Genomic DNA, 26,079 nt, shown 5'->3' on the forward strand with positions numbered 1-26,079 from the left:
TATTCATGAAACAAAAAAACAAAATCTGAATAAATGATAACCTGATAGGGCATTTATTTTCAAATGAAATTCTATCTTTACTTTTCATCTACAACAGACAAACAACAGAAAGGTGAATTCGCTATAGATGGCTACACCGTCAGAATGAATAATACCCTTCGGAAAGACGGAAAGAAAGATTGCTGTTTTGAAATCGCTGCTCCTGATAAACGCATTTATCAGGTTGGAGTTTTTATGTTGTCTTGAAATTAAATTGATAAAACTGTTACTGTTCCAGTTATGGAGACATTAACATTTTGGTAAAACATTCCCTGACATGTTGGAAAAAGAGCTGGAGTAGGAGTGGGGGTGGAATCCTTTATTTTCTTACCTTGTACATTCATATAATAGATTTTGCAAAAAGATTGTTCTAATATTAAATTTTTCGATAAGAACACTCATATGTCATACTTATCTGCTGGCTCATTTTACTGCTTACATTTAAATATCTATTATCTAATAAAATTTGTCTGATTTCTTGGATGAATAATGTTGTAAAATAATTGAATATAAATTCTTCAATGTTAAATATGTAGTGCATTGCTTAGAGGCCTAAGAGGGAAATCAAAGTTAAAAGTATGCAATGTGAGACCTATCAGCTAGGCATCAATGTGAAATGTAAGTTTAATAAGTTTTAAATATCTGAGATTGCAGTTGAAAGCCAGTTAATTAAGTTGTCAGGTACTGTGTTGGAATGTGACAAGAACATTTTTAAGAAAACTGTACCCAGCAGTCTAAAGAAATTCATGGGTGTCTTCTAATTGTCAAGGGCAAATTTTGTTCATCAGTCCTGGTTTTGACATTGATGAAGAGAAGCAGCTTTTTTTATGCACAGCTGCCAGCTGCTGATCAGAGTTCTAAATCCATCATCCTCTGCTTCAATTACGTAAATTTGTCAAAATTAACTGTACATTATAAGAAGCATCCTTGCAAGAAAAGTACCAGAAGACATGTAAAGAATTACTAATGTTGTCTTGAAGAAGTGACCAGAATGCTACTTTCTTGGCTTTATTAATATAGTGCTAGTTATATTTTGATGCTCATGAATATTCTTCTCTAACATGAAGTTTCTGAACAGTTTACAGCTGCTACTCCCAAAGAAGCTGCAGAATGGGTAGAAAGGCTGAAATTTGTATTACAAGGTATGCCAGTTGCTAACAAGACACTTCGCCTAAAATGCATGTTATATATCAAAGTTTCCCTGTTTCTGTTGGTCATGTGATTACTATGTTGTCTTTAATAGTACATTTTATTTTTCATCTGTGTATATTTATTAATCCTCTCTATATTTAGGAGTAAATGCCATTGTACCTAGTTGACTCCCCTTCCAAAAAAGCTAATTTAAATGCTAGTAGTGATTGTATGTGAATTGTTTAATAAATACAGTTAGAAAGAATGTATTGTATTACTTTGATATGAAAATGGAAGGAAGTGAGTATGTCTTTTGCCCTAGAGAGTTCCTTGTGAACCTACCTGGCTAGGTTGATTGAATATCTTTTTTGTGTTTTGCATTTTTAACAGACATGGGATCTCCAACTATTCCAGAGGAGGAATATGATGACATTGAGGAAAATTCCATACCTGCTTCTCAATCAGGAGTAGCAACTATTTTTGATGACATTTATGAAGAGCTTCCAGGTATTTTTGTTCAAGTTGATTGAAAGGGCTGTAAAAGTTGCTGATTATTCTTTGGTGGTAGCAGGTAGAATTTAAACAGATCACTAATCTGGTGCCTTCCAGGCATATATTGACTAGCTGGGAATTCTGGGAAATGGAATGCCAAAATTTAGAGGATGTAAGGTTGGAAAAGGTTTTCTCTTAGATATGGGGAACTGTATGTAAATCCTACCTCTTGGACAAAGTAATATACCTCTGCCTCAATTCTGTATAACATTTGAATCCAGATATTTGTAATATTTAGAGTAACAGTAGTAACAATATTTTAAAATAAAATGTTCATATAAGGGTATTGACATTACACAGAAATTATAAAAAACATAAGATTATTGACTCAATAATTTTTCAGTCAGAAAATTGATTCACATATTGCCTGAGACTAACTGCTTTATTTGGTCTTTTTTAATTTAGTATATAGTTTTTAATCATATATTCTTCATTCTTTCTATAAATATTCCTTGATACATGAGATTATGCTTTTAAAGGAGCGACGGTAACTTGCTTTGTTTGCTTTTAAAGAGTATCTGCTGATGAATAATAAATAAACGCAGTGAGCTGTACTTGAATTTTTCTACATCCATCTACAGAAATTTGATTATTCCAAGTGGTTTACTAATTTTTTTATTCCATCTAGTTATGGCCAAGATTTCTCCTTCTTGACAGCCAAATGTAAATCTCATAAAAATATTCTTTATGGCACAAAGAGATGAAATTCATTGTGGTGAAAACAAAATGGCAAGAGGGGGTTCATAAGGGTATAAAATCACATGGAAATGAGGTTTCTCACTTGAGGTTGTATAGAAATGAGATCTGAAATAGAGAACTAAAGCATTTCTATACTAAATGTAATAGGAATGAAAACTGTAGTCTATGAAAGCACTGGTGTTATCAATCAGAAGCTAAGTGATACAGTATAAATTACATAATGCATGTTTACATAGTAGATATTTCCAATCTTTGGAAAATGTAGTTTGTATTAAATTTAGCACACTGTATAAGAAAAGGCATTGTTTTTGACAGATGGCTTTAGGAAGCTATATACATTTTGGACTATTCTATAACAGTTCAGTTTGTAGCTTATGAAGACATGTCAGTCAAGGGATGTACAAATTACATGATGCAGGACAAAATTGGAGGAGAGAGGCCATGTGTTCTTGTGGTTCCCCTTCTGGAATTAAGAATTGGCATTCTTTTATGTAGGCAAATATTACCAACTTATTTGCTTATTCAAGGTTTTCTTTTTTCCTTCTATTCATTCCCATTTCTCAGAGACTACCTGGACAGTCCTCGCATTTTTGTTGACAAGATTTTTCAGAAGTAATTTGCTATTGCTTCTTTCCAAAGGCTCAGAGAAAGTGACTAGTCACCCAGCTGACTTTGTGCCTAAAGTAGGATTGGAAATCACTGTTGCCTGATTTCTAGCCTGTTGCCTTAGCTACTATCCCAAACTGGCTCTCAATTCAATTTGATATTGAAGTTGCAATTCCATGACACTCTCCCAGTAAATCCCGTGATATTTAACGCAGATTTATACCTGTGTAGATATATATTGGATGTTTTATAAGTCTCTTGATGAGAAGCATGGAGCTGATTATGGAGCTGATTATGTGAAGTAGAGACTAAACTATTGATTTCTTTTATCCCTTAAATAATCCTATTTTCCCAATTGTAAGGCATAACTAATGATGTTTATGCTATAAATGTCTTTCTATTAATTTATATCCCCAATAGTATGGGAGTCTACTGTCTTTGGTACAAGTCCCTTGCTTTTCCTTGTGCACTTTACTATTAGTAATTTTGCAAACAGACTATCATTGGTTATGTTATATTTTGCTTCATTTTCTGACAACTAACAGCAAACTACATGTAGATCCTTTCAAGCCTAATTTGGTTGTGAAGAATTTGCTACCTCCAGAGAATTTCTACTTCGTAAAGTGCACTGCACACCCAGCCTCCTTAATGTTAAAACAAGCAGTGGAATTCCTTAAGGGAAATTAAGAAGTAATTTAGGTTGGGATGTGATTGCATTGATGTATAAGAATTGCACAGACGTGCAATACCAAAGCACAGTTACTAATCTACACCTATACACTGCAATGCAGTCCAAGATTGTGAAACTACATATTTCTAGTATCACCCTGGGACATTGGGCTTTACTGAATTTAATCAGGTGTTTGCTGCAGTATCGGTTTTAGTGCTTTACAACTGGCCCAGATCCAAAAACAAAAAAACCCACATGTAACTAATTCTGCACACATAAGAGATCCCTGTTCCTTTCCCTCTTAAACAGCAGCTTTACCCTCAATATCAATTTTAATAGAAGAAAGTTCCAGAAGAAGTCACTGATATGGCTTATGAGAAATAGCATGGCTTTTCAAAGGCACCTCAAGCCCCTGGGTGTACTTAAGCATGTCTCTTCCATCTAATGTAGGTAGCACACTATTTCAAGTATAAAAAGAGATTATTTATTGTAGGAAGTATTCATAAAAATGCAGTTTTTATTTGTAGCAATGCATATAAGATCTCAACATGCTTTAGAACTCTTGTTCAAATAACACAGAAATTGTTTTCCTTCATTACAGATTAAATCAAATAAGATATACTCTGGGTTTATCTAAGTGATACAGAGCTCAGCTAGTATAATCTGCCATATGCTTGGAGAGAGCCCTTTAAGCTCTCTTCTTCAGAAATTTCCCAGGGAATATTACTTCACTGTTCATACTGACCTTTGCAAGATTTCAGACCCAAACCCGAAATGTCAGCAGTAATTGGACATTGGTATCCGTCACAAGTGTAATAAAACTTGCGACATTTGCAACTTAAGTTCATAAGCATGTTTGGCTCCTGAGCCTTTTGTGCCTGGCAAATCTAGTGTATATCATTGCCAAAAGCAAGAGCTTTTGGGTGAGGTTGGTATAACAAGCCACAGCTCAGGCCTACTTTCTAAAACTTAAAGAATGAGAAGGCAAACAGCTGTCCATTACTACACAGTTTTGGTTATTTTTTTATAAGCATAAGATGACATGTTTCCTTTATTTACATTTGGGTCCAATAATGTTGGCATCATGCTCTACATGGAAGCAATGCAAAGAACATGATGTAAGGACAGAGGGAGAGGAAGATAGGACATGGATAAATATTTTTTTCCAACCTACATACATTCTTGGAATGCTGTTTGGACAAAATTGTCTTAAGTACAATTTATTCACATACAGGCTTATCAACAGTAGCCTTTTTTACTTCGTTATATTACTTTTATGACTTGCAGTCTGATACCCTGAAAAGCATTTGAAATTGTGGCAGGAACATATATTGCAGCAGCTTCATCTTAAGTTAGAGATGATTTTGGAATAAAATACTTCATTTGGCCAAGTATGATTAGAGACACAAAAATTGTCTCTGATGCAGAAGCTCTCAATTTACCTGCAAAATAACATGTAGTAATAATCATAATATTTATACCAAAAAGAGAAAGTGGTAGAAAATATGAGAAGGATAATAATAATACAGCCAGACTACATAGGCAAGTATACGTAAGACAGGACTGTGGGAATTGGGTGTTTAGCAGAGTGATAGTATGATGGAAAAAACTGTCTTTGTGTCTAGCTGTTTGGCATCCGTGCCCTGCAGTGGCATCCTAAGAGGAAGAGCTAAAACAGTGGATGTCCAGGATGTGGCCAATGGTATTTTTCAGGATTTTCCACACATTTGCTGGTTCATTTGCTGAGAACTGATCCCTAAGCTTCTCTTTGCTGCACAGATCTGCTTTGTTAATACACCTGGCCTGTTGTAAAAACAAATATACACCTTGGTACTCATTGTTAATTCATTCCAGAAGGGGCAATGAGTACCAAATGAGATGAGTAACGGACAATTTTTTCTCATAAGGAATAACAGAGTGAGTCACAAGGCAGCTGACACTTACAAGCAGTAGCTTGTGAGCTGAGTATCAAACGATGAGTACTGGGACAATTTTTTTTGTCAAAATGCATTGAGTACCAAATTTGATGATTTTCAAAGTAATCGAATACCCAAGGTACCACTATAAAAGAAACTGAAGCAACTTTGGGAACAAACTACTCTTATGTTGTTCATGTTGTCTGAATTATAAAAGGGAAAGTAATTTTATTTAAAAAAAAAAAGATTTTTAAAATGATTTTTTAATAAAACCAGGTGATATTTTAGTAAGTAGTGCAATTTTGTGTTTGATTTAAAGTTATGTGCAGAAGTTACAGTTCTCCTAAAACTTTCAAGATCCCTCACCATTCGTTGCACTGGCTAAATGGGATTTGGTCTCCTTAAATCTTCTGAAGAATTTTTATTCTCTGTTATAACACAATGTTAAATTAGAAATTATTTTGGATTGTGCTGTTTAACTTTGAAGCAATCTGTCATGAGAAGAAGCAATCTATCATGTATTAAGTATTACATTTCCTCAAATTTTGCTTTGGGTTAAAATAAGTAATTTCATTACTAATACTGATCAATTTTTTTCCTGCTTTGAATCAGCCAACATGAAAGTAGTTTTGACATTATTGATTTGCAAAAAAATAATAATAATAAGATGGTTAAGTGACAGATGTTGGATGCTGAGGCAAGAATGAGAAATCCATGTTAGAGAATCTTGTTGTGCTAGAGAAACAAAAGTAATTTTACTTATGTTATAATCTTTTCATTGTTGACTTCATTTCTGGCAGCTGTTACACTTTATATATTTTGTTGGTCACAAAGGTGTTATGCATCATGCATCCACAGTTTAATGTTTCGCTAGTAACTCGGCAAACAAAACAGATGTCTTCCATGACCATAGTTTGTGATTAGGAAGTAAGATAAAGAAAACATTCCTACACAGAGTGTACAGAACATTGTGTTCCCCAATGAAAGGTTACCTCGTTAATATCAAATGATTGTATTTGTGTGACTTATATTATGCTGGTCTTTGAGAGAATTCTGTACTCAAAAGCCAATATCCAAATTAGTGAAAAGATTTCAATAGGTGCAGTATTGGAAGATATGAAACATTCCATAGTCATAGGATGAGTGCAACATTTATTTTTAATATCAGGTATTTTAGAACTTTAAAAGAAAATTCAGTATTATACTGCAATATACTGGTTAATAATAATCAGTCAATCTTCCCTTATGGTAGAATGCTTTATAGTCATGAGGGAATTCCTGTGCATCCTCATCCTCAAAACCTATTCCAGGCAATTAGATGTTCTTGAGCAGATTTTGGTGGGAAATACACAACTACAGAGAAAGAAAGAGTTCTTTCTTATTTAATAATAGATATTGAACCGTAAAAAAAACAAAAAAAAAAACAAAGCCACTTTGAAAATAGTGTCAGAGGAAATGTTTTTGAAGAGTAGCATGGAAAAGGAGAAGAGGAGAGAGGAGTATGAGCAGAATTTGTAAAATCTATTAATGACCAGATCGCATCCAGATCAGAAATTGCTGAACAGATGGAGCAGCCTTTAGCATGTATATGCCCATAACAAATCCTGTGAGTTTTTAAATATCTCAGCTCTACTGAACATAAGGTATATTTTCAGGGTTGGAGACTCTTTCTCTCTTCTATGCATCTCTTTATTCTTCAAAATAACCTCCCCTTCCCAAGTGCAGCACTTATAGTTAGCTAGCATCTAAAATGTCCTCCCAATATTACTGTGATAGATCCATAATTTATATTAGAATATCTCTGATAAGCCAGCTCAGAAATTACAAAATGTATATGTTTTAAAGTTCTTTGGAAATATTTACTGAGCAACATACTCTATCTCTGTCTATTTAAGCACAGATGGATTATATATACTTCCAAATTAAGAGTCAAGGTTAACATCCTTAACGGCAGTCATGGAACATCACAGTATGAGGTTTGAATAACTATGGTAGCCAAACATATTGCATCTAAATTCTGCTTGCATATTTCAGATCAGTTCAGCCTTCCTCTCCACTTCCTATCTTTTCCTTTCCTATCTTTTCCTTTTGTTTCCTTTCATTTCCTATCTTTTCCTTTCGTTTCCTATCTTTTCCTTTCCTTTCCTTTCCTTTCCTTTCCTTTCCTTTCCTTTCCTTCCTTCTCCTCTCCTCTCCCCACCCCTCCCCTCCTCCCCTCCCCTCCATCCCTTTCTATTTTCTTTCTATTATTAAATAAGAAATCTTGATTGCAATTTATGATTTGAACCCACATACATTTCATTCCATGCTGTTTTTAAAAAAGTAAGTTAGAAACATTGTTTGATACTAGACAATGTTCAACAGGACCACTTAATATATTAATAATTAGTTTTGTGTTTTTCCCAAAACAGTTCACTTGCCATTTTACACAAAAGTATTTTTGTACTATAACTCTTAAAACCATATTCATATAAGAAAGTTTGTACATTTTCTTATTTATTTTGTACCTATTTGTCATTGGCTGAGACAAATTTTTCTTTTCTCCCAAGATGTCTTCAGAAAATTTAGTGCTATTTTTATTATTATTATTTTTATCTGATTGTATCTTTTGACAGCTATGTATGCACAGGTACACTTATGTATATGCAAGTAGGCTATGTACCCTTGTTCAGCTGAAATTGGCAATCTTCAGTTACCAGATATGAAAGCAAGACATTCCCCCTTCACTTTGGGGATTAGTATGTCTTTCTGCTTCTGTTTTTATATGTATATACATATGTTCCATTACCAGGACACTACAAGAAATCCAATTGAGCCTAAAATTTAAGTTGCTAACTGAGACATATGTTAAGCTCTATTTTACAACCTTTCTTTCCATAGTTAGGTGAATCAGTGCAATTGTAAAGTTAGTAACTTAAGTAAAGTTAAGTAAATCATTAGAAAGATGCTTTTAAGTTAAGGCAGCAATATGCTGTGATTCAGTAGCTTGAGGCCTGCAGCTTTTCAAGGCCCTCTTAAGCTTTCTCATGTTATATCATATATGTTAGTTATATCATACATGTTAGTGAGGTCTTGTCTAGATTTTTGGGGTCTAACTTTTGTACATATCTTTGTAGATGTGAATGAAAAGAGTAATGTCGATTTCCATCCTTGTGTTCAGAAATGTTAAACCAACTTTTAAAATATTGGAAAATTCCTCTAAGTTCATGGTTTGCCTTGATCTTTGGAAAAATAGCATATTAGTTCTGCTACCACTCACCTAAGCTAATTCTTTGAACTTTTTGATTATTTATTTGGTGTCTTAAAAATCTCACAGTGACTATTTTGAAAGAAATGCTAAATTAATGATTTTTGTGCAAGCAGGAGTTGAGGTTTACACTTCTTAAAGTTGTCAAGGTTGAACAACATTGCTAAAAAAGAACATGGTGCCTATCTTGACCTAACACATATAAAAATGGCCAAAAGATATACTCCAGTTTTTGAAAGCAGGGCTAAAGAGTAGTTCTTCAAAATGAGATGTAAAACAGACATTCCTTTGTCTGTTTGTAAGTCATGTGGAACTTAGATGGTACAAACTAAAGTGGGATGGACAGATTGCAATTTTTTGGTCTTTCTATAATCTACTTATATTTTGTTTGTTAGGTAGAAGCAAATAAAATAAATATTTGATCAATTTATATGCAATGGGTAATTCTAAGCAAAGTATAATTTTATTAAAGCAGGACATAATGCTTTAAAATGTCTGGCTTCAACTTCTAATTATATTGACCCTGAACGCCTATATGACAAATGGTGTGTCTATTTAAATTCCTTATTGCTGTTATGTTAGCACAGAGAATTAAAAAAAAAATCAGTTGTTTAAAATGGTTAAAGCAGCCAAAGGAAAAGAATCTGGAACTAAATTGTTCTGTGGGTTCATGCCAAAAATTGCTTGGCATTTTTTTTATTGTAGTAACTTCTGCTGAAATCAGTTACCTTGAAGGGTTTTTTTTCCTGCTTTCTTAAAAAAAGAAAAAATGAAATGAATTCATTAGGGTTCAGGAAAGAAAATTTCTGAACCCACAAATTATTGAAAATTTAGGAGACAATAGTATAGAATCATTAATCTATAAAGATTACAGTAACACATTATGTTGCTGCCTGTTGCCAAGTCAACTAAGAAAAACTTAATTTTCAGGAATAACTTTAAAATTAGGATTTATTTTTTCCAATATTGAGTGTTCTACTGTTTTGCCAGAAATTCTGATTTTCTAACTATATATGAAAGGCCCTTTTTCTACGTTTGCAACTCAGTTATTGAGTTGAGATACAATCATGTAAAACAATTTTTATATAAACATACTGTGTGGTTCCTAATCTCCTAAGCAACTTGTTGTGTAGTTGTCTCATGTAATTGGAATGATCAGTTATATATTTCCACTATGTATTCAGCGACATCTATTCACATCTTTGCCCGATATCTTTTCTGTTCCTTTCTTCCCATCTTTCTTATACTTCTGTCTGCAGCATTGTGAAATTTCTTTAACTGATAAAATTCCTGCCTTATTTGACTTGACTTTTCCTACTCTTAGTTCCAAAGGTCGATGGAGCACAAGGTTTGTAGTATTTGGCTAGTGTTTACCTGTCATATTTTGGTTAGCTTAATGTTTCTGATATTCTGGTATCCTTGGCTACTATATGACTTCAAGTATATTTACATGTGATTTTTATTTAAATCTGTTTAAAATCAGAAGAGAGAGGTTGAAAAGTTATTATTTCTCATCTGTTTCATTGAGTGTTTGGCATAAGGATGCATGAAAAAGGTTGAATATAGCTTTTGCTTGAGGTGTATATAAATGGTTGCACTATATGTGTTTTCTCTAGGCAGCTGCTTGTTCTCCTCAAATTGTGAAAAATTCTCTGCTTAAATTATATAACAAAATTCTAAATCCTTTTACTTCTGCTAATTTACTAATCCTATTCATTTCTGCTGACATAAACCCATCTTCTACTGCTTTAGATTAATAATGCTGGGAACCACTCTTCAAAAGTAATTTCTTACTGGCATCACTACAATCAAATAATCATAATTCATTGACAGTTATTTGAGATTACAGTTATTTGAGAATAGTATTCAGTGTCAAATCTGCAACTTAGTTTTTCCATCTTATGTCAAAGCTTAAAATATTGTCAGGAGAAATTGTAAACATTCATTATTGAAATATTAATATTCACCATCATACTTACCTGCTATGCATTGCCTTCATCAATGTTTTTTCCCTCAGTTTAGTTTGTATTGGGTCAATTATATTGTGGGCACATGTCCTTATTTTTGCCTTTCTTGGGTTATAAAAACTACCAGATGCTAACAAGTGTAATTACATCATGCCTAAGAATGGCATCAATGAAATCTCAAAACACATAATAACCTTTCTGAACCCTTAGATACCACAATTACATTAGTTCCTATCATTAATTCAAAACGTAGTAAAGTTTTTGAACGACTGCATTTTCTGCAAGACCCTTAGGGGATAGCCTTATCTCTGTCTCAGCGCATACTATAGTTCTCTTCACAAGAAATAAAGTTTTCTCGGTAGCAATGGACAACTCTTTGTTGAGGAAACCAGATAATTTCTTTTATTAATATGGACCTTTTATATTTCAGTTGATCTGTTGCTGAATTAGGGCTTTTAAAAAAATCCAGGGTGGTTATTTACTACTGAACTGTCCTTATTTAACATGCAGGTTTCCCTTTCTTTATACCTCATTGACTTATTTCATCAGTCACCTTATTCTTGACTTTGCTTAATTAACTTTGCTTTACCTTTGTTGAACCACATTATTATACAGGGAAAGTCAGTACATATATGCTCAGAAATACTATATTCTGAGTTCTTCTGATTGCTTTTTAGGAGCTATGGCAGTCTCCAAGGCCAGAACAAATTGAGACTAAGTATATCTGCTACTTGCCTATGATATCCATGAAAATTTTGTAGATTTCTGAAGGAAGGAGCAGTGTCAATTATCTAGAAATGTAATGTTTCCTGAACCTCTATATATCCCAAAGATGAGAGGAAGAGGTACAGAGAGGGGTGTGGGGAGAGAAAGAGAGGGAGCATTCCTTAAGAATGTGGCTTTTTGTATATGCCTTATGCATTTAATAGTCTTTACAAATTCAACAAAATGATATTTCTCCATTTCTCCATATGCATGTGTAAGACAAAAGGTGTATTTTTCTACCATAAATTAATTGCTGACATTAAAAAAATGTTGGCTTTTTCAAAAGTTTTATATTATCCAGAGTGGAAGTTCCACATATTTACATATTTAATATTTACATTAGCTTGCTCTGTGTTGTCTGGCTATGGCATACCCAGTGAATACGGGTAGTCCTTCACTTACGACCACTATTGAGCCCAAAATTTTGGTTGCTAAACAAGATAATTGTTAAGTGAATTTTGCCCCATTTCACAACCTTTCTTGCCACAACTGTTAAGGGAATTGTTGCAGTTATTTTATTAGTAACATGGTTATTAGATAAAATTGGCTTCCCTATTGACTTTGCCAGTCAAAAGATTGGAAAAGGGGGCCTCATGACTCTTCATAAATATGAGTCAGTTGCCAAGTATCTGAATTTTGATCACGTGAATAAGGAAAGGCTGCAATGTCATAAGTGTGAAAAATGGTCATAAGTCATTTTTTCAGTGTGTTTATAAATTTGAACGGCCACTAAACAAGTGGATGTAAATTGAGAATTATCTGTAGTCAGAATGTCATTCTTAGCATTAATTTGTCATCTTTGAATAGAAGCATGCATATAAACATTGGATAGAAAATGTATTTAGAAAGTAGTTGGGGTGTGTAGAACTCCACTGCGTAGAGTGTAAAAAAAGGTAAGTTAAAAACTCAGTTTCTAAATACTTCCATGTAAAACTATTTTGTCAAACTGGAAAATATTATGGAATCATTTCTCCAGTTGACTGAGACAGTCCTGAATTTGAGATTTGGGACCATAAAATCTTCCTGTCTGTCCTGTCAAAATCATTGCAAAAGTGCAGGATAAAACCATCAAGGAAATAAGAGAACTCAGAAGAGCATCTGGGGATGTGCAGATTCCTCTTTCCTTGGTCAAAGTCAAAGCTAATGATTCACCTGTCAGAAAAGCAGTGGTAAAAATAGGAATTATGTGGAGGCTAGCTAGGTTAAAAAAAACCAGGGCTCGTTAAGGACAAAAAATGTCACTGCTCATTTCAAGTTTACCAAAGAATACATGGATATCCCTCCAGATTCTGGGAGAATGCTCTATGAACCGATAAGTCAAAAGTAGAACTTTTCAGACTATGGTTATTATTAGGGCTGTGTGAAACAAAACACTGCTTCCTCCATACCAGATTTCAAACATGAAAATATTATAATTTGGGAATGGTTTGGTGGCTCAGGACATTGACAATTGCTATCATTAAACGTAGTAGAAATTTGCATTATATTAGGAAAAATTCTTTAGAAAAATAGCACTTATCAGTTGAAGATGAAATGCACATGTTCATACAGAAAAAACGGATTCCAAACATACATGAAGCTGAATGGAAATAACACATTTAATATTTTGCATGACCAAGTCAAAGGTCCATATTTAAATTCTATGGAAATGTTACTGCAGGTCTGAAATGAGCAGTTGTGCTACTGAATTGAAGCAATTCAGCCTGGAGAAGTGGTCCAAAATTTCTACATAGCAGAATCATTCAGATTCCCTTTATATATTAGCAGTCTTCTGGGAACAGTCAATGGCAAGTAGCCTCATGGTGACATAGGTGGCAAATAAATTTAACAAATAAATAAATATGTAGAAACTCTCAGAAGAATAAAGAGCAATGTTTTTTTTTTTTACAGAATTGGGGGATGGGGATATATTTAAAAAATTGCAGAAAAAGAATAGCCTTCAGCTCTAGAGAAATATAAGCAATGATGTCAAAACTAATGTTTTTATTTCTAACAGATTTGAGCTCCTTCCCAAATATAATATTAAAATACACCCAGATATTATTAGCCCTATGACAGATGGCATTAATTAAATATTTTACCTTGCATTGTGGTGGTGGGATGGTCTGGTTGTTAGTTACACACTGCTGACTTTTGTAATACTCAGGATACTGGCTCTGTCATCTACCTAAAGTGTCTGGTCTGTAAATTTTCAAAACAAGAATGTTTATGATGGTTATCTTGTGTCTGGTGCTCCAGATACTGTACAGTATGCTACATTGCTGCTGTTGCCTACCTCTCTAGATGGTCATGAAAAGGTACACAACAATGCTTCGGTAGAGTCTAAAAGGTGATTCAGTAAATTTACTTGTACAGTTGGTATGGTGGTAGACTTTAGAAGAAACCTTCCTATACTACCACCTCTTACAATACTAGACAACACAGTATCAACAGTAGAGACCTTCAAATTTCTAGGTTCTACTATATCACATGATCTAAAATGGACACCTAACATCAAAAACATCATCAAAAAAGCACAACAAAGAATGTTCTTTCTGTGCCAACTCAGAAAGCTCAAACTGCCCAAGAAGCTGCTGATACAGTTCTACAGAGGAATTATTGAGTCTGTCATCTGCACCTCTATAACTGTCTGGTTTGGTTCTGCAACCCAACAGGACAGACACAGACTTCAGAGGATAATTAGGACTGCAGAAAAATCAATTACTACCCACCTGCCTTTAATTGAGGACCTGTTTACTGCACGAGTCAAAAAGAGGGCTGTGAAAATATTTACAGACCCCTCACATCCCGGACACAAACTTTTTCAATTCCTTCCCTCAAAATGACGCTATAGAGCACTGCACACCAGAACAACTAGACAGAAGAACAGTTTTTTCCCAAAAGCCACCACTCTGCTAAACAAATAATTCCCTCAACACTGTTCAACTATTTACAAAGTGTACACTACTATTACTGTTAATCTTCTCACCACTCCTTATCACCCATCCCCTCCCACTTGACTGTTTTCTAGTATGATTTGATTGTTGATTGTATCCTATGACTATCATTAAGTGTTGTACATTATGATTCCTGATTCTTAATGAATGTACCTTTTCTTTATGTATACTGAGGGTATTTACACAAAGACAAATTCCTTGTGTCTCCAATCATTGGCCAATAAAATATTATATTCTATTCAGTTGAAATATGTATTGCATATTTAACATGTTGAGATCACAGCTTTCAAAGGATACAACTTCCTTTGCTAGGAGCATGAAGTGATTAACAACTAGTTTTCACATAAAAACTAGTCTTAGATATCAACAGAAAATGTGACTGATCACTGTATATTCCAGTCATTTTTCTATGTGATTGGAGTAATCATTTCTCATATTGAAGAGTTCCATGGTGCAGCTGAAAAGCATGTAAACACAAGCTGCTTATTTGCAAGAAGCTTCCAGATTTGCAATATGATTGCTATGGAAACCACATAATGAAAATCCTATAACCATCTGGGTGCTTTGATGAATTTTACTGCATAGTTGAGCTGTTTTTGTTTACTGTTGTTGAAATATTGAGTAGAATATATTAACTCACAAGTTCGCTATCTGAAGTATTAATATTGTTCAGTGACACAGCATCTTCTAACTAATGTAGCCCAACAGAGTGCTTCTTGTTATTAATGTGCTATTAATTAGGGCTAATGTAGGTATATTTATGATAACGACTAGAGTTTTGAATGAGAGGCAGATAGAAGGACTTAGTTAAAGATTGGCTCATAAGGCAAAAGATTACTTGTGTTGTTGCAGAATTTCACCACAGAAACCAAACTTCAACAAATTTTTTGTATCCATTTAATTTGATGTTTACTGTTTTATCTATTGAATGTGATGTGTTCACCTCTTTGTATCTTCTTGAGTGTCCAAAGAAATTCCTCAAAGTGTATTTAATCATATGTAATTATTCAAGCAGTAAAGAAAGGAAATATGATACGGGATTGTTTAATCTTATAATTAATTTATTTAAGATGTCAAAAAAGCTGCTGTAATTATTTTCTAAACTTGAATGAGAAAATTATCTTCTTTATTTATGCAAGCAGACAGACGTGCACAAACATTATTATGTATTCTAAAACTATTATAAAAATTAAAAATTGTATATGCAGTAAATATTTAACTGGCAGGGTATACAACTATGAAATAACATATGGCTTTGAGAATCTGGAATAATGTCCACTAATGGTTGATGGGTTGCCTAGACTAAATTATGTGGAAGAGTGTTTTTGAAAGAGCAGATTTCTTAATTAAGTGCAACTAAACTTAAATATTGCATTGTTTATCATTTGCCAAGACTGTACAGTAATAAATTGGTAGGAACAGCTGGCACCATTGCTTGAATATCGCAAATAAATAGTTTGTCAACATTTTTAGCAGCAAAAATGGTCTTTTGCAGAATGCTGCATATTAAATAGTATTTATCAAGTGTAAACTATTTAAGGCTGTGATATCCATTGAAACAGTGGATTCCCCACTGGACATCAAAGGATCTGAATGTTCATAAGATGTGACTAAGGAATGAAGAGTTGGTGGCTCTGACAGTAAGATAGAAAGATTTTTCAAATCTTGTCAGTGTGCTTGATTAATATATAACATGATTGTACTATTCTGCATTTTCATAGCATTTTCCTTTGTGTGAAAAGGGGTTATTTTATCTATACAGTACAAAAACCTCATCTGGTAGGCTATAAGGTGGTAGACCTACTGTGGCCCACCCAAGGAGTTTCATTGCAGACTTTGCAAGCTGGATTTCCCCATTAGATTCAACATGCTGACCTCAGCTGTTAAATGAATTGTAAAGTGAGCACACACAGCCACATATTGTACTTTGAATATTATCACAAACTACTTATTGATGTTAGCTTTCTTTTAAATAGACATCAAACCATCTGCTCTGCCTTAGTCAGAGCACAGCTAGTTGCTAAGAGAAGCAATCAGATCAAATTAGATTAGATAAAGCGATTCAATCTGAATTGCAATACTCAGTCATGTTACTGGTCTCTGACTGAATTGTTGTGGTCCAAGAATTGTGACATGGTTAGTCCTCGAGTAATACTCTTGAAACTGAATCTTAATTGTGAGTGGGCTGTTAGTTATAGGAATTGAAGTTAGGTGCAATATTGTAGTGATAATTAAATCATCCTCAATATTTGCTGGTGATAGTGTGCTCTTTATTAATTATAAGCAAGAACTTGTTCATAACAATCAGTAAAAATCATAGAGTTATATAAATTGATAGGTCTCTGAAATGCTTCTGAAGTATACCAATCTGTCAGGCTTTCTAAATAGTCCAGATAAGAAAGTAATGATTATTGATGCTGTTATCTGACTGTTGCCCTTGCTGCAGCTCTTCCTTTTTCTATCTCTCAACAATATTCCTACAGACCATTTTACAACCCCACGTTTATAATAACCTGATAATTGCATACTTTGTGATGTTCTAATCTACAAAACAGCATTTTGTGGTTAGAATCAGCCGGTTCACAGATTTTCTCAGAACTGATGTTGGAATTTTTCCAAGTATTTCAGTATATCATGCACAAACTGTTCTAAAAGTAAAATAAGGCGTAGCCACAATTCCGTGTAAGGAAATTGTGTGATCATGCCCCCCAGTAGGAGTAGAACAGTATTGGGTCTAGATGGATAAAGGAGCAGTCACTTGATGTGAATAGCCATGGTCTAAAGCTTTTAGTGTTTCATTTTTGATATAGAAGATTAATTTGTGTTGATTTAATTATACAGTTTGAAACATGATAAAACTTTCCATACATATTTATAACTTAAAAGGGGGGGTGGGGGGAGGCTGCAAGTATGTCAGTTTGAAGCAGAGGTAGTTCTGCCAGGAGGTAAATTGAAGTGACCTGGTTCATGCACTATTTCAATGAATAAGAGAATGGTTATTCAGAAATTACTCTGATTGGGATGGCCATGAAACTGGGTCAAACTTTGAACTCTGCTTCAGGCAGCAAAATACCTTGGGAAGCATTGTCTTAAAGTGCTAGTGGTTATCACCATGTAAGTAGGTAAACTGAAATAAAATTTTGGCTTCGGGAGAATGCTGTATGAAAAATAACCTTAACATATATCGATTATAAGCACATTCAAACTGAAAAGAACTACTGGAAACTTCTAATATATTGAACTCAACTCCACAGTGAAAATCTAATACCATCTCTGGGAGACCAGATTTGGGAAGGGCTGACCTGTTGGCAATTAGAATCTACTTTTCCTGTTTAGAGAAAATAAATAGTTGTAAATATGCAATGGACGTTTTTTATTCAAAATGTTGATGTTTGTAATTAAGGGAGTGGTGAGTGTTTAGCACAGTTTAAGCCTTTAACATGTTCTGAAGTCTCTGAGAGATAAAGTGTGCACAAATGAATTATTGTCTTGATCTTTTCTGAATGATCTAGGACTAAAGTTCTTTAAGCTAACTTTTTTGTTGAATGTATTGTATCTACAGAAGAAGCAGCAACAGTAGCTGAAATGCCAGGAAAGAGTGAAGAATCAAAGAAACAAAGCCAGGACACTATAACCAGTATTTCAGGTGCGTCGGATGTGGTGTTTATATTTGCTTTTGAAAACTTGTTATCCTTCTTAGCATAAATAAAGATATTTGAAATTCCAGAAGCTTAACTATTCTCCTATGGTACTAAAGCTGAGTGGGATTTGGTGGAGGGCAGAATCTGAATAGCCCCATTTAGGATGCATGAAAATTGCTTGAGAAGGATTTACAAAGTAAGCCTATTTATACAAGGTATTCCTTTCTGAATTACTTTGTAATGACTCAATTAGCTTTCATTTCTTCACAAAAGAGATTTAGCTGCATAAATTAGCTTATCATCATTGAGGATGTGTCACTGCTAAAGGACAGTTTATAGATACAACATGCAGTTGCTGTCAAACCTATAAGAATGTAATATAGACATCTGTGTATACTTTGTGCTTGAGCAGAACAGACTTCTGTCATTCAGAGTCTAATGGGGGACAACAAGTTGCTCAGGGGACCAACAATGTAGACATCTCTGAAAAGGTCATCTTGACACAGGCTCTGACAATCGACCCACAGCTCTGTCTTCTTTGATAAAAATCAGATAAACTTAAGACCACTAATTGATCTGCAGCCTGCTTAAATGTTGGCCATGCATATCTTCATTGCATATGATTATACTGCAGAAAGGAAATGAAGAAATGCCAGGGTCCAATGACTGCAGAAGGAAAGATGATGGTGGTATGAAAATTTAGAAGGCACTACCCAGGAATTGTAGTGGGGAAAAAAGTCATTACTTTCTTTCATTTGCGTTGCCAAGTTGCCCTGGTGTTAATCCACACTAAAGAAGGGAGTTGAGGAACTGGATCAGGCACCTTAGAACAGGACAGCTTTTTTTAAGGGCATACTAATATTTGCTTTACTGGAATTGCCATTTAGGTACTTGGCTGACTTCTGAATTTGGAAACCCAACACTTATTTCTTATCGAAACACCTCCAAATCTCAGACATCAGCTGAATGCCTGGTGTGCTTTGTCACTGTGTCCTGACAGAATGAACCTGAGGTTATCTTTTTCGTCATACTTGCTCCACATCATTCTTCCACTGCTGTCAGAGAAAGGGTGGATGAGGAGTATGTTCAGGAAATTTCTTCACTGTGCCCTTCCTGTTGTAGCATGTGGAAAGGAAACAGGCCTGACTTCCGGCCTCTGGCAGGAAACTATATGAACAGGTTGTTGTGGACAGTTTAGGCTAATGTTTGCTGCAAAGGAAACAAAGTTTTAAGTCATCAGATGTTGCTCTTAGTAGAATGGACCTCTATAATAGATTAAGTAATACTTCATTTCATAGGAAAGTTACTCCCACTAACAATGGGATTCTCAAAGCTTTTTGGTAACTTGGCATGCATTTATACTAACACAATATCAGCTGGCTCAACTTCAAGGCCTTTAGATAGAACATGAAGCCTAAATATTTCAGAAATGAAGTAAAACACCATACAAGGTACAGTATTTTAGCATCACCTAGAATTTTTGATGCTCCTGACAGTATTGTTATTTCTTCTTCTGAAACACCATGGATTTTGCCTCCCTCAAAAATACCAAAGAAACTTCTATTTAGATCTATTCAGCCACTATAGGATTGCCTTAATTTCAGTAGGTCTTAGTCAGTGTAGGGTTGAAATTTAAATGAACTGTAAGCATGAACTAGTAAATAGCCTACATAATTCTTTCATAGGAATGTTGTGCTAGGTAATAGTCTGTAGCAAACTATTCAACAGGTTCTGACCAGTTCTGGAGAACCGGTAGCAGAAATTTTGAGTAGTTTGGAGAACCGGCAAATACCACCTCTGACTGGAGATTTTATAGTATCCTTCTCCTGCCATGCCCATCAAGCCACACCCACAGAACTGGTAGTAAAAATTTTTTGAATCCCACCACTGGCCTTTAGGATTTCTCTGTTTTTTATAAGATTAATCCTGATAAATTTCAAACTCAACAATTGGATTAAGTTCTACAGCAAGTAAATCTCAATAAATGCTGTTACAATATATTTAGCAATATTCTTAAATGCAATTTGTTGCTTTCAATTGATTTGTTTTAAACAATCTTCATTATACCCTTTTTACATTTGAACTTAGCAAATCTTGCTGCACTGAGCTATCTATTTGTCAGTTGGAATGGCGTACAAGAATTGGACAGATTTAAAATATCAGATCTTTATATACTCTTGGATTCTTTAGGAGTACCATGATATATTTGACCAAAAATCCACCATTTTAAACAATAGTCAGGAAACTTACAAATACTGATATAATAGGGTTTTTTTTGCAGTGGGGAATACCCAAGTGAAAGGTGAATAGAGTTCATAGAATTCCCAGCAAGCTGGCCAAAGGCTAAGAATTTTGGAAGTTATAATCCCAATCCTTGTTGTAACTGCCTAATCACGGTCCAGAATACTGAGGCACAAATATACGTGTGTGTGTGTGTGTGTGTGTGTGTGTGTGTGTGTGTGTGTGTGTGTGTGTGTAAATGTTCTTCATTCTAGGTATAACTGTGTATTTATATTACAATCCTGTAATCCCGTAGTCCTTCTTCTATATAAACTAAAAAGCCCTAAATGCCACAACTTACCAACAAAGAATTATTTTATATACATGGAAGCAAAGAATTGGTTGTTACGTTTCTAACAGTAGAATTGTAAGGAAAAGAAATATGCTGCTTATTGGTAGCATATCCTCTCTAGATTGCTGTCTTAAAATGACCAAAATCCTATGAGACTGCCATATGTTTTTCTCTCTCTTATGAATTATCAGGCAAAAACAAACAAACAAACATGCAATCTGATAAGACCTCAGTTTCTTAAAATGAAAAAAAAAGGACTTTTTAATGCTTATGCTTTAACATTTACAGCATCATATGAAATTATACAATGCCTGAAAAGATTGCTGACCCTGTTTGAAAGTAGTGTGCATTTCAGCATTTCTCAGGTTGCTGCAGCTGTGATAACTGTAGTTGGATTCTTTCCAATTCTTCTAATTCCTTATCCAGTGCAAAACTTTAAAATGTTGAGTCACCATATCAGAAACTCCACAAACATTCCAGAGTGCCCATTTCTCCCAACATCTGAGCACTGATATTCGTCCAAATATTATGCTAATTACAGCTGTTGCACAAAAGTAATATACAATCAAACTTAATAGTGTTGACAGAGTGACCTGTGTATAACGTAAAATATTAATGTTTTGTCTTAAAATTTCTATGAGCTGACTTTTAAAATCAAGTGGACACAATACCAAAATCTTGAGAGTATCATAATTATTTCCCAACATGAAATTCACTTCGGGCCGTAGTTTGAACACTTCTAATAACCTCTGTCTCCAAACAACTAAACATATAATGTTTTACTCTGAACAGCAGTGAGTTAATAAATGATATTTTCTTCCTTTCCTTTTTCCTTTTGTGTTGGGTGGGGAAGATTTCTGGGTATTATATCAGATGAAGTCATTCTAACCTTATTTAAGAATGTGAATCTTTTTTTTTAACATTAAAACTTTCCACCCGAAATAATTGCTTACATTAGCTTCTATTTGAGTATCTGTATGATACATATGCATACATATATAATATAGCCAACCTATGTAAAATTACAATCCAAAATTTAACCATACTAATCAAATTTTAAAAAATTTAATAATGAATATACAGGTGACATGTAGAAACTAAAAGTATATCTATATTTTGTTTTATTTTCTTTATTTATTTGTCACATTTAGAACCTGCCCATTTCACTCATAGAGGGTCTCTGTGTGATGTTCAGTTAAAACTATAGAACTAGCTCAGTCTTTTAAGTTATATAAATTATCTATTTGTTCCATTTCCTTACTTTTAATGTAACATTATTTCAACTCAATAAATATAGAGTTTATTATATTCTTAGTATTCTACCATATACTGTAGGCAACTTAGATTATTAAATATACATAAGAGAAAATATAAGAAAAAAGATGTTCAATTAATATTAATCATGCTTTCAAATTTTATTGTTATAAGCATTACTAATTATTTGAGTTTTAAAATTAATATAATGAATATAAAATAAAAATTTAAAAATGAAGAAATAGCACAAACAAAATACTTGGTTTACAATAATAGTTTCACCCTTAAGATAAATTAATTAATAAACTCTCCGCCATGTTTTTGCATGATGTGTGTGTGTGTGTGTGTGTGTGTCCCCAAAGGTGCTTTTTCAAAAGGCAATTGTCCTTCCTTGTTTTTCTTTCTTTTTATTATTAATTTTTATTAGTCAAACAAAAAGAAAAAACTATATATATATAAGTAGCCTGATGATATATATATATCATCAGGCTACTGTATAGTGTTCATCTGTGAGTCAGGCTTTTACAGTGGTTTCAGATTTAAATTTGGGGCAGCCTATTGCTGTGCCAGAATGGTTTTTTCTTCATCCTGATTGGTTGAGAGTCTTGGTCTGTGTTTATTGGTCTTGGAGTTTGCTGTGTTCTGCTTGATTGGTGTTTCTAATATCTTCTGTCTGTTTTTTGGCTCTTTTTGTGTCTTGATTGGCTGGCAACATTGTGTTACTTTATTGGAGGCCTTTAGTGCAGCTTGGCTCCGGGTAAATGGACGGCTATCATTAGTTAGGAAGCTAGGTTTCATCTGGGTGCCTGGTTGGGGTGTGTTTGAGCTGGAGGTATCAGGGGGGATCTGTTTGTGCCCAGGTGTTTGCCTGGCTTGTGGTGTGGAGATTTTTTTGTTTGTGAGTGCAGGCTTCCAAATGATTGACAGTCTGGTGGAATCATCTCTTCTGTTCATGCTTTCTGGTCTTTTTTCAATCTCTATGGCTTCTCTGATGATTCTGTGGCTGGGGTTTTCTGGCATTACCTTTCCATCTTTGGGCAAAGGCTAACCTCGCAGTGGTGACATGGACTATTAAATATGCTACATCTTTACTATAATCTCCCACACTGATTCCAATAAAAAACATTTCAGGTCTAAATTCTATTTTAATTTTACACATCTCTTCTGTCCAATTTCTAATTTTCAACCAATATATTTGGGCTTTTTTGCAGTTCCACCATAAGTGATAATATGTTCCAATTTCTTTATTACATTTCCAACATTTGGGGGATAGTTTCAAATACATTTTTGCAAATTTTGATGGTGATATGTGCCATTGGTAAAACATTTTGTATAAATTTTCTTTATATGGTGTCGCCATATAAATTTTTTTGTTTCTATCCCATAAGATTTGCCAATCATCCAAATTTATGCCATATCTAAAATCTTTCATCCGGGCCAACATTGTTTCTTTTACTTTTTCTTCTTCCAATTTGCATTCCAATAGCACTTTATAATTTTTTTTTTTTTAAAACAAGTTTTATTTTCAAGACAAACAATACATAGATACACATAAAACAAAACATAAAAGCATAAAAAATCTCTTATCTGAAAGTTGCTTAGTCCCGGGTTAAAACTCTTGGTACAGACACAAATTCAAATTCATATTCATTTTACATACCATTTCATATCTTATTAACATTTTCAGTTTTCTATATGTCTTCTCCTCTCCTTTAAACTTTCTCAATTTTATTTTATTTTATTTATCTCCTCTCAATTCATATCATAATATTTATTATTCTTTGTCTGTTCTATTCCAGCCAGCCCTTTATTTTCCTTCTTTAAAAAAAAAGAAAAAACTTCTCCTGTACACTATATGGAGTATGATGCGTTTATCTCTTTCCCCTACATTTATAATACTTAATATAAAACACATGACATATATTGGGATTCTGTCTGGTACATTCTAAAATTATACTATATTATCAAAAATAATACAAATCTATTCATTAGTATTAATATTCATTCATATCTTAAACATAACTCATTACTTTTCAATTAAATCACATACTTTTATGGGAGCCCTATTTTCCATAGTTATATATTATATCCCTCATCATATATTATAGCTCATTATTTCATTAAAAAGTACCTCCTTCTTCTACTTCAATTCTCATTTCACAAAAAATTTCGCTAGTATACCATATTCTAATCATTAATAATAACAATCATTTATATCTTAAACATTTTATCCATTTCAATTAAATATCATGCCTTTGTGGGAACACTTATGCTTTTCAAAGATTATTACCCCCCCCCCCACATCACAATCTTGAATCATGTTTCGTTACAGTACTCCCTTTTCTTAACCAAAAATTTCACTAATTTATGTTAAGTATTTTATCACATTTTAGGTTACATATTGTTTCTAATTTTCTATGTTTACTTCTAAATACAAGTATAAAAATGCAGTCTTATGTACCTTTCTAGAATCCCTTTAACCATAAAGCTTATCCATTATCTCTAAAAAAAATTTGCTTCTTAACATCTTGCTCCCCACTATTAGGACTTCTCATCCCTTCCTTTCTTTCTTGTTTCTTCTTCTCCTTGTCCTCTTTAACCCCTTGTTTCTCCACCTCCCTTTTATTCTGCTTTCCCCCTTTCTGTTGTTTCTTAACATAATGTCCCCTTTTCACCTTATTCTTCTCTTTTTGGGCTATTTTTCCAGATCTTAAAGACCTTTTTTCCCCTTTTCTCTTGCTTTTTCTCTTCTCCAATCAAAGTCATTTGTTCATCAAAGATGGCTTCTCCTTCTTCTTTGCCCCCATCATCCTCATTCTGCTTCACATAAGTATAAACCGCCATTTCTAAGTATTGAAAAATAGTGCCAAGACCATCTTCCCCTCCTTGTTTTTCTCTTTCAAATTTTTGATATATAAGTTCCAATTCATCCATAGATGATGCCATTGTGTAGAGAAAAAGTTTTTCCAAACAACCACCCAGATGATTTAATCAGAAGTAATTTCCAAAGGTTCCAAAGTCACCAAACAATCCAAACAGACTATTTCTTTTAGATACCTTCTTCTTTTCACTTTCTCTTTCTGGGGTTAAAGTAATCACAAATCCTTTTCAAATATATTTTTTGGAAGTTTTTAAACTCTTTGTAATTCTAGGCAATCTTCTCCTTATTTTCAAATTTTGCTCTAATTCTTTTTTTCACTCTCCCTTCCCACTCACAGCCAAAAAGGTTTTGTTTTTTTCCCCGCTGTCACTTTAGGAAGGAGAGTAGAACGAAGAAAAAACTTTCCCCTTTAGAATATTCGCAGCTTAAAACTCTCACAGGAAACAATATATACTTAGCAGCCTTTAAGATTCCAGGTCACTTTCTCCCGTCTTGTCCCGGTTAGAATCAACTTTCACTTTTCTTTCAGCTTCCTTCCTCCTGCACCTGCTTGTCTGGCTGCAGCTTTCTTCGTGGCGGCCATTGCTGACCGCCATTCCTCCGCCTCGGGAAAAGGGGGTTTGGCCGGCTGGGGAGGGGGTTTGCGACACCCCCAAACCCCTTGCCGGATCCCCTGTCTTCAGCTGCCTCTGCGGGGCAGCTATATTCCCCAGATCCAAATGGATCGGGGGAACCTTGGCGGTGAATGCAGCAGGGATCGCGCGGTCGCAAATCCCTGCCACCGCCGAAAGGTTGCAAACCGGAATTATAAAAGCACTTTATAATTTTTTAAATCAATTTCTCATCTGTTCCCAATAGTATTTTATCTAATTCTGTTTTCCACCTACTAATTACCCATTCTTTCATATCTTTACCATACCTAGATTGTAATTGCAAATATGGCCACCATTCTATCTCCAATCCCAAATCTTTCAACTCTTGCCTCATTTTTAGCTTTCCCTTCTCATCTAGTATATCCACATAAGTAATGACCTCCCCACTACGAAGTAAATGTGGGTACATTAACACTTCTAGAATGGATAACCAAGTTGGTATTTCAACATAAATTTGTCGTTTGGTTTTATTCCATACATTTAATAGAGCCTGTCTAATTTTATGCCTTTGGAAGTATCCATGAACTTCTTGTTTGTCTTGCCACATGCC

General features: G+C 34.1%; 1 protein-coding gene across 3 annotated transcripts in view; it reads left to right on the forward strand.

Moving 5' to 3' along the window:
- SKAP2 (src kinase associated phosphoprotein 2) overlaps positions 1-26,079 on the forward strand; it is a 120,555-nt gene that overhangs the window by 74,877 nt on the left and 19,599 nt on the right. For all 3 annotated transcript variants that reach the window (XM_087947799.1, XM_026673611.2, XM_087947797.1), the window contains exons 7-10: positions 98-222; positions 1,118-1,181; positions 1,561-1,677; positions 18,091-18,174. In XM_087947799.1, the coding sequence (XP_087803925.1) occupies positions 98-222; positions 1,118-1,181; positions 1,561-1,677; positions 18,091-18,174 (390 nt within the window). The remainder of the gene's footprint in view (positions 1-97; positions 223-1,117; positions 1,182-1,560; positions 1,678-18,090; positions 18,175-26,079) is intronic.

Source organism: Notechis scutatus, chromosome Z (genome assembly GCF_049901735.1).
Source record: "Notechis scutatus isolate UNSWTSFEM ecotype Mainland chromosome Z, rNotScu1.2, whole genome shotgun sequence".
Classification (NCBI taxonomy): domain Eukaryota; kingdom Metazoa; phylum Chordata; class Lepidosauria; order Squamata; family Elapidae; genus Notechis; species Notechis scutatus.